General features: G+C 40.7%; 1 protein-coding gene across 1 annotated transcript in view; it reads right to left on the bottom strand.

Moving 5' to 3' along the window:
- Positions 1–977: 977 nt before the first annotated feature.
- Positions 978–16,853, bottom strand: part of slc16a10 (solute carrier family 16 member 10) — a 43,250-nt gene continuing 27,374 nt past the window's right edge. The window contains exons 3-6 of the mRNA XM_008298290.1: positions 15,059–15,482; positions 7,169–7,312; positions 6,146–6,374; positions 978–2,422 (exon numbers count right to left, since the gene is read on the bottom strand). Coding sequence (XP_008296512.1) covers positions 2,193–2,422; positions 6,146–6,374; positions 7,169–7,312; positions 15,059–15,482 — 1,027 coding nt within the window. The 3' untranslated portion in view covers positions 978–2,192. The remainder of the gene's footprint in view (positions 2,423–6,145; positions 6,375–7,168; positions 7,313–15,058; positions 15,483–16,853) is intronic.

Consider the following 16,853-nt stretch of genomic DNA (forward strand, 5'->3'; position numbering starts at 1 on the left):
GAGTACTGGTGCTGGCTGCATGACACTGAGTCCTTCAGTGATCAGTGTGATAATACTGAGTTTAGAGGTGCTGGAAGTCCTCTTTAGTTAACTTCAGACAGGCAGCGTCCTCCTGTTTCCAGTATTGGATTTCAGGCCTTGTCCACGCTAATACAGATATTTTCTTTTCCCTCCAGTTTGAGCCTAATCTACATGTGCATGAGCATTTTTTAATAAGCGGCTTCCACTCTTTTGTTCTTAAAAAAATCTCCATCCATATGAAAATGCAAAAACACAATTGAAGCAATGTCACAAGACAAAACAACAGGCAGCTATGTAAACCAAATCCTAAAGCCATGTTGGCCAAAGAAATTATTAGACACTTCCTTTGAGAAGAACTTTTGAGTTCTCTTTGATTCTTGTGATGGCTGTGCTGTTTCCATCGAGGTGCAGGACTGTACATTGTGGTGAAAAATGAGCCCACAGTGAGGAAAAACATGGCAAGAGCAAAGAAACACCCAGAAACCACCTGGGGTTTAGAGGGTTAGAAAAAAATCTCCGTCCAGAAGATCATCGTTCTACAAAATATGTTCGTACACACGACTCGCAAGAATGTCTACAATCGCTGAAATAAGTACGCAGGGTTCGTCTCACGTCGAATATTTTTGCAGACTTTAAGCTGCAGTTGCAGACTCAGAGGCTTTAGGTTTTTTTTGGTGAAGGCATGACTTGTTGAAAATCTGTCCTGTGGAAGGCATCTGACCAATCAGATTGAGTGTCTAAAAAGCTGTTTTCATCTAGGAGAATGCTAGTTTTGCTAAATATCCATATTAGTGTGGACGAAGCCTAAGCCAAGCTGACCAGCTGCCGTATGTTTACAGGACAGATATGAGAGTGGTAACATTCATCTCATCTGTCTGTTGGCACATCAACAACCTGGTGTATTTTCCCAAGAGTGTAATGATTTCTTTAAAAGGATATTAATGTGAACCAGGAGGTTTTCCAGATGCACAGTTTCATTAAAAGCAGCCTCTTTGCATGAATCAAGTCACAGTACCAGATTAACTCATGACGGGGCCGCAGGGAAAAATGGCTCCCGCTCCCCACTGTTGGAACAAGTTAACAGGACTTCAATAGTTGTAATGTTAAAATTATACACCATGTAGCAGAAACTGAAGCAAGCAAAGTCTAACTCAGGGACACGATAAGATGTCAGAGTGGATAATAACACAGGTGTCCCCTTCAGGTCTCTGTTACTCCAGTTTATAATGTGCTTTCATGGTGCATACAGCAGCGCGGTAAGCCTGGAGTCCATCCTGTTAAAGATGTCCTGGGTCCAGCCTCGATGACGGAGCTGCTCGTCTTGAGATGTTGCATTTCTGACAGTTTGTAATTCATTGTGCATCCGAGAGCTGCGTCCCTTAAATTGTTCGCGCACCTTTTACAGATAGATCCCAGAGTGTCAAACTTCCAAAAACCTCAAACTTCTCAAGACACTTCTCTGAAGTGATCGTTGCTGTATGTCCCTTTAAAACACTATGAATAGATTACCTCCGTATTTACAACTATAGCATGCCTCAAGACTGAGAACGGAGTCCAGTGTGAATGCACACCGGAAGAAATAAAGACGGAGGGTTTAAAAAGAGAAATCTTTAGAAGACCAGTTTGCTCCTACACATTACTGGTCTCCTTTCTTGTATAAGCCAATATATGTTCTATTTATGTCACATTTGCACATCTAAAACTATACGGTAGTGTTGAAAACTGACTGTAAAGAATAACAAGCCCACACAGCTACCAAGAATGCAGGCTGATAGTTGAGACGCTGGCTAAAGACTGAATCTGCAGCTTTCACGCTGCGTTCATAGTAAGAACAGCATGCTTCCCCTTGTGACAAAAATGAAATGTGCAGTTTTCCTCATTTTCATTTTAAATCTCAAGTTTGCCGGCTGTAGGAGCAGTTCAGTCTGATGCGTAGTTCTTCAGGATCACATTCATGTTCAACTGTACTTCAGCCTATGACTCTGATATGTTTCAACACTTTGGCATTTTCTCCTACTGAATGCAGCCGTTACAATCTTAACACACACCACACTCACTCACACACACACACACACACACACACACACACACACAGTATCTTAATACTGCCGGTCAGCAGCAGCCTCAGTCTGACTCCATGTGTCTCTTTTTCAGTTTGCTCAGGAGGAGACTTAGAGGACGGACTCTCCGGTTTTGTTGTGTGATTCTACCACAGCCTTCTCGCTCTCTATCATCTTCTGGGTGACGTCCTGCTCCGTCCTCAGGGTCTCCTTGTTCTCCGCCCTCTTGCGTTTGGCCTCCACCCAAGGAATCAGACACAGCAGAGCACCGCCGATGATCGGAGGGACACCTGCCAGGTAGAAGGCCACGTCGTAGCTGCCCAGTGTGTCCCTCAGGTAACCTGCAACCAGAGACAAAGTCGTTATGACTCCGACTGATATAGGGGTTCCACCATTTGTCGGCATAATCAATGAGGCTGATGTCAATTCTCTTAAACGTACATTTTCTTTTTGAATTTTAAAGGATTTTTACATCACTCTTAGTTGCTGTCATGACATCAGTCGTTTTTGCTGCAGCCAGTGGTCAGCAATAATCAGAGCTACAGTTTTTATTTATTTCTTTGTTAATTTCTTTTTCTTTCATTTGAAAAAGTAAGTTATCACAGTTTCCATTACATATCGTATTTACAACATTAACGATCCTCCATGCATGAAGTCAAAATATTTTCGACATTATAAAAATGTTCATTTTTTAATTCACTCTTTTGGTATTACATAAGAACAGTGTAACTGGGGAGCTAAGTTTTTGTAATTGTCTTTGTATCATGCAGGAAAGAAAAACAGATAAAGAGAGGCGGTTGTATCTAATTACAGGTAGGTTCAGGTCATATCAGACCATATTCATTTTACATACTCAGTCCATTTAGTCCAGATCTGATTAAACTTGCCTTTATACATTCTCAGGGGAAATGACAATCTTTCCATTATGTAAACCTTGTGTACAATGACAATCTATTCCTCAATGGTGGGTGATTCTACTTTTAATCACAAACTCATGATGACTCTTTTACTTGCTGCCACTAATGTACCAAGTAGTTTCTTGTCATTTAGCTCTACAGTTTTAAACAGCTGACTTCGATTCAGTTTAGTATAAAAGTTTCCGAAAAACCAAGGCTTCAACAGCAAAGGAGTGCTCTAACCTGTTATCTTCTCTCCTGCTCTCTGCGCTCACATAAACTGTAATTTAATTCAGCCGAGTTCCCAATAAAACTGTTGTAAATTATGTATTTATCCGTTTCCATGATCACACAATGGAACAATTACGACACAAGACTTAGCACTACACGTGGACCAGAAGTCACTTCCAAGCTGTTGCTCTGTACGACTAAACTGCTGATTTTAGAACCGCAACGTTGCGAAACTCATCACACCCATGAGTTAAAGGTGACAGTGAATTCCGCTTTATTTTACAGAATTTGAAGCTTCTATGAAAGTCAAAGAGAAATTACACAATAAAGAGAAAAGCAGTTGCTTCAGCTGCTGTGTGCTTCTAATATATCTACCATGTTCATGTTGTACTTGATGACACAGGCCTAACTTTTTCAATTTGTTATGGGGTGTAATACAAACTTTTTTTTGGGTTGCACTACTGACTTACATAACAAACCTTGTTTTTTATTTATTATTATCATGAATAACAATGAACAACAATGTGGAGTTGTTTGCAGTTTAACTCTACTCTCCTTAATATATAAAGCTTTGTTTGCGTTTTGTACTACACTGTATTTTACAGTGACATACAGTTAGTCAAAATACAGTGAACTTAAATGAAATGGTCATTTTGCTCTTAACAGTAATTAACAGCTTAGATTAATCAACAAACTGGTGAAATAGTTGACAAAAAGTCATTCATGGCAGCTCTAAACTGCGGTCCTAAATAAGCGCAGATGAAGTTAAAGTTTATTTAAACCCCTTTGATGCAGCATGTGAACATCAGGAGAAGCAGGTGCTGTATGACAATGAAGTCACACTTTATCGGTTGTGGTGCAGCCTGAGGCTTTGACAATCACAACCTGACCTTATTGAAGCCCGAGGACCAATAACAAACAAAACTATCTGCAGGGACACCCTTCTGAGACAGCTGAGGGTCTCCAATCCAACAGGTTTCATTCAAAGCTGTTACATATCCTTACGTAGCTGGTTTACTGCCAGTTTAACACAAGCATGAGTGTCCAGAAAGGCAAAGATTCACTATCACAGCAAACATTATTACAAGTATTGACACCTTCCTGAATTAAAAATGATTAAATTCAGTCTGACTAAAGCTGAACCTCATGCAAAGTTGTCTCTATAATGATAATAACAACAACTTTATTTATATAGCGGATTGGCTGACAGTAAAACAAACAGTAAATAGCTACAAATGCTAAATTTTTCAAAGGTTACAGAGGTAACATTTAAGAAACGGCTTTCCAATAAAAATACATTTCAGGAAGATGTACAGATTTGAGCTGATAGACAGACAAAATCTATAATGTCTGTAGTTTAAATTAGCCAGTCACAGCTGATCACTGACCAGCTGCACGCAAATGTTGATTTACACTAATCAGGTTTATGAAATGCAGTGCACATCGTCAATTTCCTGCATTAGTCAATTTTGTCAGTAATATGGTTTCTCTATGCACGTGAACATTTCCATATGAAATCACTGGTTCAGCTGGAGGAAAGTTCAAGCTACGAATCTGTACGTTTTTCCTTAGAGAGGCTGCTTGAGCAACACTTTGTTTTCTGTCGCTGACTGCGACCTCTGACCCTCCTGGAGGGGAAGATCCCAACAAGTTCAATGAATAGTCAAACACTGTAGGTCTTTCTAAGAAAAAAGAATTCTTTACTTTCAGGCAATAGAAGCATGTGACGCTCACATGAGCAGCTGCCCATGTTACTATGTTACTGATACTGATCATGGGAAACCTATAAACCTATGAGGCTGAACAACCTGTTCGGTCACTTGCACCCCATTGTCAAAAGTTCATCCACTTTCCTTGTCCCTGTAGTATGTAAACAACTCTCACTGTAAACAGCTATGATATACACTATGGTGTGTTTGTAATTTACACTGTGCAAATTCAGGACTGACACAGGGGTATAATAAACACTAGATGGGGCAAATGATCAGGAAACGTCTGTGTGTGAAAAGGATTAGTCTCCTTTGAATCTCTGGAAGAAACTCTGACATTTACAAGAATGCTGCACAAAGACAGCAAGAGTCAATATATTTACAGAATCAGAGGACAGAGGTCAAGACCTTATTGGATTTGTTTCATTTTAAAACTGCATCTTCCGCTTAAAGAGACATAATAAAAGAAATACCAGAGACATGATATATAAACAGAGATGATGTATTTATATTGCAGATGTAACATCAAATATTTACTGCTGCAACAATGCTGTAAATGATTAAACACTCCCTCCAGTGAACATTAGTTTTTTTTGACTTTGTTAACATGTGCATATTGTGTTTATATATTCTGGAATACACATTGTGAGCTAAATTAGCTCTTAACATCTGAGCTGAGCTTTCCACTGTGAAGCTGCTGTGTACCAATGAGAGCATAACAGGAAGACTTTATTTTTAATGGAAAAATATATATCTTCATAACGTAGATATACGTTTTTACGGGTTTTAATCAGCAACCGCAGAGCCGCTTTAAAGAAAGTCGGAATAATAACAGAAAGACAGATTGTACTACAAAAAACGAGATATGATTTAAAAATCAGGTGAACTGATAGCTGTTAGACCCAAAGAACATGGGCACACATTCTTTGTCATTCCCCTGCCCTCTACCCCCACATTTCCTGTCTATCTCTACTGCCCTGCTGCAAAAAAAACAAACCTGACAATTTTGACAGATGTGTCAGAGGTCAGGGTCAGTTACATAACAGCATCTCTGGAGCAGGGAAACAGTGAACAGCTTAAGATGCCACAAAAAAAAGCTTCAAACCGACTAACCCGCCATGTTTTATTCAACTTTAAAATGGTCAGCAACCAGAATGATGCGAGCATTTATCATATATTTACGGTCAGATTGAGCATGAACACAATATTTGGGTTATTCCTGCTTTACCTGCAATTGGAGGCCCCACAACCATGGGCACAGACATCAGGCCCAGCAAGCAGCCAATGGCCTGGGACACGTCGTTGGGACCGACCAGCTCGAAGGCGATGGGGGCCATGATGCAGATGAAGCAGCCATCGAACAGCCCCATGAGCAGGCACACAGCAATCAGTCCGCCAAAGATGTAACACAGGGGGATCATCATGGACATGAGGCCGATGATGAAGAAGGAAGTCACCTAGAAGGAAGAGTGACATTGTTTTTGTCAGCTTGATCATTTACAAATCTATATGAAGTCAAGAGGTTTATGGGGTATCTGCACAATTTATTTTTTTTCCTTTTTTTTTTTTTTTGGCCTTTCGTGCCTTTATTTGATAGTATAGTGAAGAGGAGGGCAGGAAAGTGGGGGAGAAGAATGGGGGAAGGACCTGCAGCAAAGTGTCATAAGCTGGATTCCAACTCACTACCACTGCGTCATGGGCTTTAGCCCCTGTATATGGGACACCAGCTCAACCAAGTGAGCTATCGCAACGTCCCTGGGTATCTGCACAATTTTTAAGATCAAATGTTATTCTTTTTAAAAGCTCTACTATTAAAAGGTAATGCTAAGATATAAGGAATGTGTGTTAGGGCCAGAAAAGGGTTTTAAACCAACCACAGTATCAACATGGATCCAATACCGGATGCAAAACAATATTTAAAATGAGCAAAATCTAAAAATGTTTAATGCACTGATCTATGTTGTGAATTTTGCCAGCTTTTATTTCCAAAAAGAGTTTCTTTTCTAAATGCATACATATGAACATGTAAAGATAATAAAATATTTATGTACTGTTTAAACTTTTTCTCCAAATTTAAAGACCTTTCATAATAAGACTTTTATCATCTTACTCTGGTTTAAATGTGACACTTTTTAGTGTAGCATGATCATCATATGATTATTCAAATGCTGTTTCAGAGAGTTTTCAGTGGTCAGAGCTTCTGCTTTCATATGCAAGTCTGGATATTTAACCGTCACGGCCACACACATACCTGCAGGTAAATTTTGTTGACTCCCGTAATGTAGTCTGCCACTCTGCCGAAGATGAGTCGGCCAAAACATGACGTGATGCCGATGCACATGAGCAGAATCTCTTTGTTAGTGTCTGCTCCAAAACGCTCCTCCACGTGATTCATCTGTGGACAATAAATGAAACAGATGAACACAGTTGACTCATTTTGCAGCTCCTTTCAGCCATAAAGTGCATAAAACTGTAAACCAGTCTTCCCCAGTTCAGAGATTAAAGGAACTAGAGGAAGTAAGCATTGCAACCCTGATTGATGTCACGGCTTCTCACTTTCAGTTCACCAAGGGATCTTGGGTGTTAAAGCAACCTGGACAATAGAGCCTTCAAAATGTTAGGGATGACCACTGCACTTTAAATTTAACTTGCATGGTAAGTGTGAAAGTGGTTTCAGTGATTTAAGGGTAGCAGCAGCAGCACGAGTATAAACGACATCTCCATAATCCAATGTAGACTGTACAGTGAATTCTACAAGTCTTAAAACTTTATAGGAGTTTTTGAAAGAAGCGTTTTTAGATTTTAGAAAGAACAGTTTTTCAGACAATCTGACCACGTACATATAATTCTTTACTTCAACAATTAAGTTTCTTTTGAGATCAAGATAGCAATGTAAAGTTCTGTGCTCTTGTTAAGATCTAACATCTTGCATTTTCAGAGTTTTAAACAAGCTTTAATTAAGTGGTGTGGAGGCCACCAAAAGAAGACCTGGAGAAGGACTGAGGTAGAGCTGCTGGTATACAAGATGGAGAAGTCAGCACAAACATGGACATTTTACATTTTTAACATAGTATTATCTATAAACCGGAGGGGGCCTAATCTGGATTCTTGTGGGACTCATAAAGTGTAAATAAGAAAACAACAATTTGCAGTATCAAGAGCTTTAAAGAGATCTACAAGGAGTGCTGCACTTTCTTTTTATCAAGCAAGTTATTATTACAACAACAGCAGTTTATTAGAAGGAAACTATTCAGCTCCAGACGCACACTGCTGTGAAAAAAGGAGGAAGTCTACTATTTGTGCTGAGGATGCATGGAATGGGTCCACATTGTGCATACTTTTGCAGAAATCTGGGTGTGATCAAAAGTGATGCTTTTGGCAGTATTGAGGACAAATAAGCAATTTCACACGTCCAGTTTTCCAAACAGAGAGGTAACTCCCTGATCACAACTGTAACAGCCATTTTTCATGTATGAGTTAGGTGCTGTTACCACATCACAGCCTGCTACTTATCAGCAACCTTATCCACCCTTGTCCGAATTTCCCCATTTCTCATTTATCTTTTGTTGTTGTTGTTGCCAGTAAATGCTAGTTTCCACTTCAGACTTGGGGAAAAGCAGCACAGAATTCAGCTTTGCAGATTTTCTGTGGCAACATCCCCCCTTTCCCAAAGCACCAATCTGGGAGGCCCCGAGTTTGAGAGCTAGAGAGAAAAAGGGGCTGCTTTGTGGAGCTCAGCCAGCTATTTCTACCTCCAGGCGGGCTGCAGCAGTGCTGCTCAAAGGGCCTGTCTGTCTGCTGCCTTTACAACCCCAATGATCACACCCAATTCCATCTGCAGGACACACATCCATCTCCAAAGACCTCTGGATGACTTATCGCCTTTCTCAGAATGCAACAGCAACATGCTCTGTATTCAGGAGTGCTCAGCTCAGCGAAGTACTGCTGCAGGCGTGACAACTGGAGGCTCAGTGTATGTACACGTTCATGCATCAGCAGAGTAACTGATGATAAGGACTCTGAATCAAGGCTGACCCTGGGGAGGAGTTTCTTACTGAGAAGCCAGATGTGTCTGGTAAAGTTCTGTTTGAAAGGTTCACATGATAAACACACCACTCCCTTTTAGCTTATCACTACCATGAATAGTTATAAAGCAGTGAGCAGTTAATCAGTGTTATTCAGATACCTCCTAAGTGGCTGTAGGTAAAAACTGAATAAAGGAAGTCTTGCACCTCAATGGAAACTGTGACCAGAAGTAGAGATTTCAAAAATGTCTTAGGTTTAGTAGAACACAGTTAGAATGCCATAAATCACTAAAAAGTAACTGTGATCAACATGTACAACATTTCACCAAGTGTCTACAGGTGTTACCTACAGATGGGCTAAGCTAATTTACATTGTTAAACTCTCTACAAACTCGTCATTTTCCACACTACTCTGCACATCAACTACAGAAAGATATTTCACCATGCTGAATGCATCCTACAAAAACTTGCAGGCAACATACTCCTCTGTATATTCTTTTTGTGCCATGCCGCACTGATTCAATTGATCAAGTATGTTTTGCTCTCAGCCTCTCTTATCATGTCCTCTCTGCTCTGTGCAAACACAGTCTGCAGTTCATCTGATAAGTTGCCAAATTTTTTGTCATGTGACTGTTGGTCACAGGTGAGTCAGTCACGGCTTCTCAGTTGTGCTGACAAGTGCAGAACAGTTTGTATTTATTAATTTATTTTACAGAATCTGGTTAGTGCTAGGGCTGCAAGGTGGAGCAGTTGGTAGCACTGTTGCCTTGCAGCAAGAAGGTCACTGGTTCACATCTTGGTGAGGGCACCGGGATCTTTCTGCGTGGAGTTTGCATGTTCTCCCTGATAATATGCCCTGTCAAACTCGTCAGTACCTTTTTAGGTTCACAAGGTTAAAATTTCACCACTCATAAGACTTTGTTCAGATATATAATTTACTACCTCACATCACTTCTTTTTTTTCAATCTAGAAAGAGATGGATGATTCTTTATGCAGTTTGTTGATGGTGTAACTCTGCTTCAGCCAGCTGCCACAGGTCAAGATGACCATGTAGCAAAGACGCAAAATAACAGCGAACATTTAAGAAATGACTGAGCACAGAAAACAAGCAGGAACATCACATATCTACTACCCCACAATGATGTCTGACAATTCAGTGAGATTTATCAGATAGACAGCCTCACCGCTGTGATGCCACACTATTAGATTATCTGACAGATATGAGGAGGACCTATAAAATATAATGCCTTGGTCAGTGATGGACTTGGTAGCTGTTACTGGATGTTTGAGGCAGACACAAGAAGACGTTCCCTCTCTGACTCATTCACACGCTACATCAATTATGTCTGTTATGTATTCGAGGCTTCCTGCTATGTTGCAGGCTGGTGCTGTATCACGTGTTTACTCACTACAAATAAAAAGAACACAAAACAAAGTGCAACTGTGCTCCTCCTCTGTCTTTAATGAAATGAGATGGTCATATAGATAAAACCGTGCTTACACTAACCCTGCCCCATCCTGTATCAGGCTACTGTTTATCATGGAGCTTTGGTACGTAAATACAGACTGATCAATACTTGTCTACAATAAGTCTTTCACTGGCTCCACTGTACCCTCGCATCCCTATACACTAACTAAGATGATAATACATGAAGCAATTTATCCACCAATCCCCTGAGTGATGGGCAAAAACCTGTGATTGAAAATTAGATACAAATATTTATTTGAGGTAAAAACTATGGCTTATCATGGCTGCATTAAAGAGAACCAAAGATTGCAGCAGAGTGTTTACTTTTTGGACAAGTGTATGTGTCTGTGATCACGTTTCAGGTACACTAGCTCATGTGATGTAACTCTCAGTCTGGCAGGTAGCCTGTCGGGATAGAACATCATAACCCCACAAAATACACAAACACACACAAACAAGCTCAACTTGTAACAACAATCTAACCTGTGCACTATTGCTAAAATCAGTCACTTCCTACATTTTTCATAATGCCTTTGACCCACAACCTGCAACTTTCTGCATCTAGCATGATTAGTTGATTAACTTAAGGTCGGGAGGTTAGTAGCAACATAGACAAAAAAAACAAAACCCTGACAGTATTCTGAGGGAAAAAGTTGAGACTTAATATTCCAGCTTGGTATTACAAAAAGCGTGAAAAGCAAGCAGGTTAGCGCTGTCATTAAAATGGCTAATTAACTGAAAGAACAGTCAAGAAGCTAGGATGTGTGTGTGTTGCAACGTGAAGGGAGCGAAAAGGTTTTTTAAAACAGTAACATGCAGATAGCAGAAGGTGAAAAGAACACAACATGAAAATAGCATGTATATACCCACAGTCTACATTGAGGTCTATGACACGGAGGAACGAGATGAAATATGTCAGGATCTGGTCACACTCCCTGTCCACACTATTTCAATGCCTTTTGCCATTTAGTCCACATGTAAATGCAGTTTTGGGTCATTGAAACTGAGCTTTTGGAAACCTCCTTCCAAGGTGAAGATATTCAGAACATCTGCTTGCAGTGTTTAAGTGTTTTTGGCTTGTGATGTCAGAGTTTGTACATGTTTTTTGTTTACATGATGAAATGTTGAGTATTGGTGGACGTGTCATGCTAACAACGCTTTTTAAATAATTACACATAAATGAACAGTTACTCTTCCACTTTATTAAGAAACCAAAGCGCTGGTATTGTTGGTAGCCTACTGGAGCCGGTCAAAGTTTTTTTTCTCTATTGGCTAACATGGCTTTAGGCTTAGGGTTACATGACCATCTGTCGTTTCGGCTCTTGACAGCACTTCAATTGTGTTTTTTCATGTGGAAAAAGATTTTTTGAGAGCAAAGGAGTTAAAACCGGTTTTAAATACACCCCTGTAAGGCCTTAGTCTTTCAATGGGATTGCTTTTTCCCCTACAGACTTCCCCACAGCACTCACTTTGACTTGTCAAGCACAGGTGTGATTAATAACATTAATGACTGCTGAATTCCATTTAAGCGCGATAGAACCAGCAATGAAGTTATTATCAAAACCTGTGCTGCTTCATCTGTGACATGTCAAAATGTGTGCTGTGTAAAGTTATAGCTAATTATAGAGGAATTAAGACGACATGCTGCATGCAGTTAACTACAGAGTAACAAGCTATTGCAGTAAATTACAAAATACAACACGTTAATTGAAATGCACTCTTAAACTCTGCTGCAACAGTATTTTAGGGAGGATTTTCCCTCTCAGAGCCCCACACTGCACCAAACCACCTTCTCCTCTTGGCTGTTTAATGGTCATTAAACATCCAGCCCTCCTCTAGCCCACGCACCACAGCCCTGCAGGTGCTCCTCATTAAACACACTGAAACCAGCTCATTTTAAAAGCAGGCACAGCTTTATAGAGAAAAGTAAATTTTGTATGCTGCTAACGGGAATCCTTGATGATTCAGATGCACTGATTCAGCAACGTGAATTATCAGTCTAGATGATACAATCAGACTTTCAAATGTGCTCTTTTTGAGTTTGTTGGTTGATTTTGCAAAAGCACACATTTAGATTCCTTCACCCTTCTGTCCTTAGCAATACACTGACACACCTTTTATCAACCCGGTTACAGAACAAACACATGAAGGCCAGTGACTTTTCTCAAATCAACCATATGTGGAAAAGCGTGTGGGTGTCTCAAATTGGACTTTACCCTTTTACAGTCTTCAGATACGTGCAGCTTGATTTGGTAAGAGGAAAAACAGACACAGAGCTGCAGCAGTGCTCCTGTAAAAAGCTGCACTCAGCATTTTGTTCAGGGAAGCACACACTTGTGCACACACCAGCACAGAACCAGACAGAAAAGTATGGAGGAGTTTTGAGGGCCTGATAAGACTCCCTTCCTGAAAGGCTCAACAATGTGCTGTTTGACCTATGTTTTTTCCTCCTTCCCATGCAGTGTCACAAGGCTGGAGCCTGGATTTAAGTGCAGGGTGGGGAGCACTTTGTCTAGGGAGGCACGGGTGCTGGGGCTATAAGGCCAAGGGTGGTGCTGAGGCTGCAGTCGAGCCCCTGTGGTGACCCAGTCTGAGTAGCAGACACAGGAGAAGTGTTGGGAAAACACAGGCTGGGATCCCCGGGACAGGCTCCAATAACAGAGTCACCGTGTCCAAATAAACAGTCACCTCCCGAGTCTGTCCAAAATATCCAGCCTCTCTCCTCTGCAGCCCTCCCAAGAAGATGTTTTCTCCAAAGTCATAGTTTCCCATCCTAAAGTTGAAATAAAACCTGATTCAGGGAAAGCAATACCTGTTTACAAGACTGTGTCGTGACTGAAACGAGAGCTGTAGATTGAGCCTTCCTCTCATATTTGGCTACATTCACCAGGACCACACAGCTGAAGTATCTCACGTGGACATGTGCTGCTGTGCGGTAATCAGGAAGCTGCTGTGGCGTACAGTTTGAGTTCTGAACACAAGAGTGTCCTCCTTTGGATCCAGGATTTTAAGAGGTGGTAAACATCTCCTGAATGTAAACTTTTAGAGGGTCAGGCCACCCAAACTACAAAATCAGCTACCTCTGGTAATTTCTAACCATGCAGACTGATTTTATTTAATCATTTGTTGCAATATTTCTGTCAAAGTTGTGATAGGCATGTTGTGCAGCTTGGCAGCCATCTTGGTAACGCCCGTGGACAGTTTTTCCCCCTATCTAAATGAACAGAAAGAGAGCCATAACTGCAAATTTGAAAGACAGGTTTATAATGCCGCGCTTCCATGAGTGCAAAAACATGACTGGCTGGATGTTTCCTGGTTTGGCAGGAAACGTCTCATTTTGTTATAATGCTCTCACAGAATTCTATTCACGATTGTTTAAGTGGCGAGTCTTTCCCTTAATAGACCCTTAAGCTGTAATACATTTCAAACAGGTGAGTTCTATAAAAATCAATCTCCCATACAGTTGTCATGGACAAGACAATTAGGTATAGTGAGCATAACCAAGCTGTAACTATGTTTATTTCTGCTGTAAAGTTAGACATTTTACCACGAAGGTCTAAGGGGATGTACACACTTTTTTAAGCCAACTTCAAGTGGCCGTTTAAGAAATTGCAGTTACTGGCACTTTCATGTTTGGTAGAGGCTTAGTTGTAATGCAAAATGAGGTACCAAATATGTATGCAAGCAATGTATGTTCCAAAATATTTTCAAAAATTCAGCTTTGCAATATTCTATTGGATAGAAAATTTAAAAAATATTCACAACTACATGACAAATGGGAGAGCTCATTTCATATGCTGCAAAGCTTCATGAGTGGCACTAAACAGATTTTTGATGTGAAACCGTTTAAGTTTTGTGTTCAGTGTTTCTAAATGCAGGGCAAAGGTCTGTCTCATAACAGTTATCCATGGTGCTAGTGAATCCAACATTTATAAAGTTATCAGGCTGACACTGGGTCCAGGAAAATTTGTCTGGAAAAGACATTTTTAAACTCAACCAACAAAATAAAAATCATATGCCAGTAAGATTTTAAAAAGACAGCAGATTCGATTACAGTATATATGAAGGAGCTCTGGAAATTAGCTCAAATTAAGTGTTTTTCCAGCCAACTTGAAATGAGTCTCATTTTGTATTGCTCCTTACATAAAAGAACAAGTTCTTCCTGTGCTTTCACCTTACTTAGACCTTCCTCGTCTGCGGCGGTAACGTTGTTGGCTACATTTCCCTAAATATTGAAGGGCTAAGAGTCAGAGACACTCTGTACCATCACTGAATGTCTGGAAATGTCTGGCTGCAGTTTCAACTTCCCTTCCTCTCACCTTTCACATTACTATAACTCATACTGCAGGCATGTGTTTGGATAAGTGTGTTGTTGATGCTCCCGAGCTAACCTCTCACCTTTATTCCTCTCTCTTGCCAATAAACAAATCTAGAACATAGGACTGGAATACTTGGAAATCACACCACAGAGTTCTGCTCTTGGCATTTACGTGTTGCTATTTGACATTTATTTGACCTTTGGCTGGGGGAGAGGTGGATTACTCAGCAACACAAACAGCACATAAACACACAGTACTTATGCAAGTCGGTGTAATCAATATGATTTAGACAGAAGATGCATGAAAACGGTAGAAAACACAAACTTACCAGGTGAACATAAGGCACAAAGTAGCCATAGAGGGCTGCAGGGATGCCGAATGCCCAAATGCGATATCCCCAAGACTTCCAGATGTTGACGTTAAAAATCTGTCTTATGCGTGAGCCTCCTGTTTGGGAGCTAACGGGTTTCACGGGCAGCAGGGGCCTGTAGGTGAAGCCAGCCAGCATCAGCACAAACATGAGGATGCAGAGGACACGCATGGTGTTGTGAAGGCCCACTCGTTCTAGCAGGCCTGACAGCACGAAGGGCAGGGTCATGGTGAAGATGCTGCTTCCTGCCGTCACGATGCCGTTCACCAGACCCAGACGCTTCTTGAAATAGTGGCCCAGGATGACCAGGCTGGGCTGGTAGGCAAAAGAGCAGCCACATGCGAACACAATGCCATAGGTGAAGTACATGACGCCCAGGGACCTATGAGGAAAGAAAAGAACACGATACATCACCGTACAGCCTTTTGATGCAGAAATTACATTAGTCTTGTTTCAAGGACAAAAAAAGACATCTCCCAGAAAACAGTTGGCTACTGTTAGTTCTTTGGCCCAAATTATAGTTTCTGGGCAGCTATGGACACCACAGAGGCATAGTTCTAGCTATTTATAGTCTAGTATTCTAGTTCTAGAGATTTCTATTTCTAGAAGGACTTCTTTCTCTACATGCACAATCGGTTGTATCCATGTATTCAAAGCTGCAGTTTGGCTTGTACTTGGAGGAACCCATGCAAACCTTGGTTGACTTGAGGAGATGATAAAATTTACATCACTTGGACTATAGCAGACCCTTGCGAACCCTTGCCTAACCTGGGCATTGTTGCATATTCAGAAAATATAATAACAACAGCTGTTCTAAAGGGGTGGTTCTTGCGTTCAAAACACATAAATGTTTGTGGTGCCCTAAAAAAACAAAGGCCGCAAGTTCCTGCAGTGAAAAACAGCCTCTAGTGGCAAGAGGAGTTCTAATTAGCGACATTTCTAATAACACGTGTGAATGTATTAATTAGTGTGTCTGTGTGAGTGATGACTGCTTTGTGTGACTGTGCTGTTGTGATGTCCTACGTCATTTGTTCTGAGGTTTGTCTTGTGCAATAGTTGTGGATCTCTGTGATCCTTCCTGAGCAAATAAAACTTGAACAACACAGAGCAGGTTGTTCCATTGTTACCATAGCTCTGAGATGAATTGACAAATCTTTAATACTGTTCAGGCACGACGCCTTGGCACGACTGTTGGAAAATTTTCTCCTCAAAGTCTCTGAACTTACGCCAAATAGTGTATTTAAGAAACCAAAAATTGTTCATTTCTTGCATTTAAGGTTCAAATATACACAGAGCAGTGCTTCCATGTGAGTTTCAAAGTCCTATTTGGACTTGTCGATCAACCTGCTCAGCAATTTTGAAACTGGCAGTCACTTGATAAGCAGTAATTCAAGTGTTTTATTTCTTTAGTGCACTTTAAAGTGATAACAGCGTGAGAGCAGCGCACTTGCTGCTTTGTTGGAATCAGACTTTTCCATATGCTTGTGTGAGTGTTTCCTCACGTGTCGACCAGAATGTGATTCTAGGAAATTATTAACAGCAGAGTGTTAGTGCAGAGCCTCTTACCCACAGAGTCATGATAAAATGTAAGGAATATGCTTTGTTTAGTGAGATCAGCTTAACTCCACAAATTAGGCTCCGTGTTTCCCAAGTACTTGTTTCCCAAGTAAGTGTTTCCCAAGTATAGAATTTCACTTTGGCTGTGATGACTTTACTTCAACCCCTTGAAAATAAGGGTAAACATAATGTAGCT

Source organism: Stegastes partitus, unplaced genomic scaffold (assembly GCF_000690725.1).
Source record: "Stegastes partitus isolate 25-593 unplaced genomic scaffold, Stegastes_partitus-1.0.2 Scaffold1302, whole genome shotgun sequence".
Classification (NCBI taxonomy): domain Eukaryota; kingdom Metazoa; phylum Chordata; class Actinopteri; family Pomacentridae; genus Stegastes; species Stegastes partitus.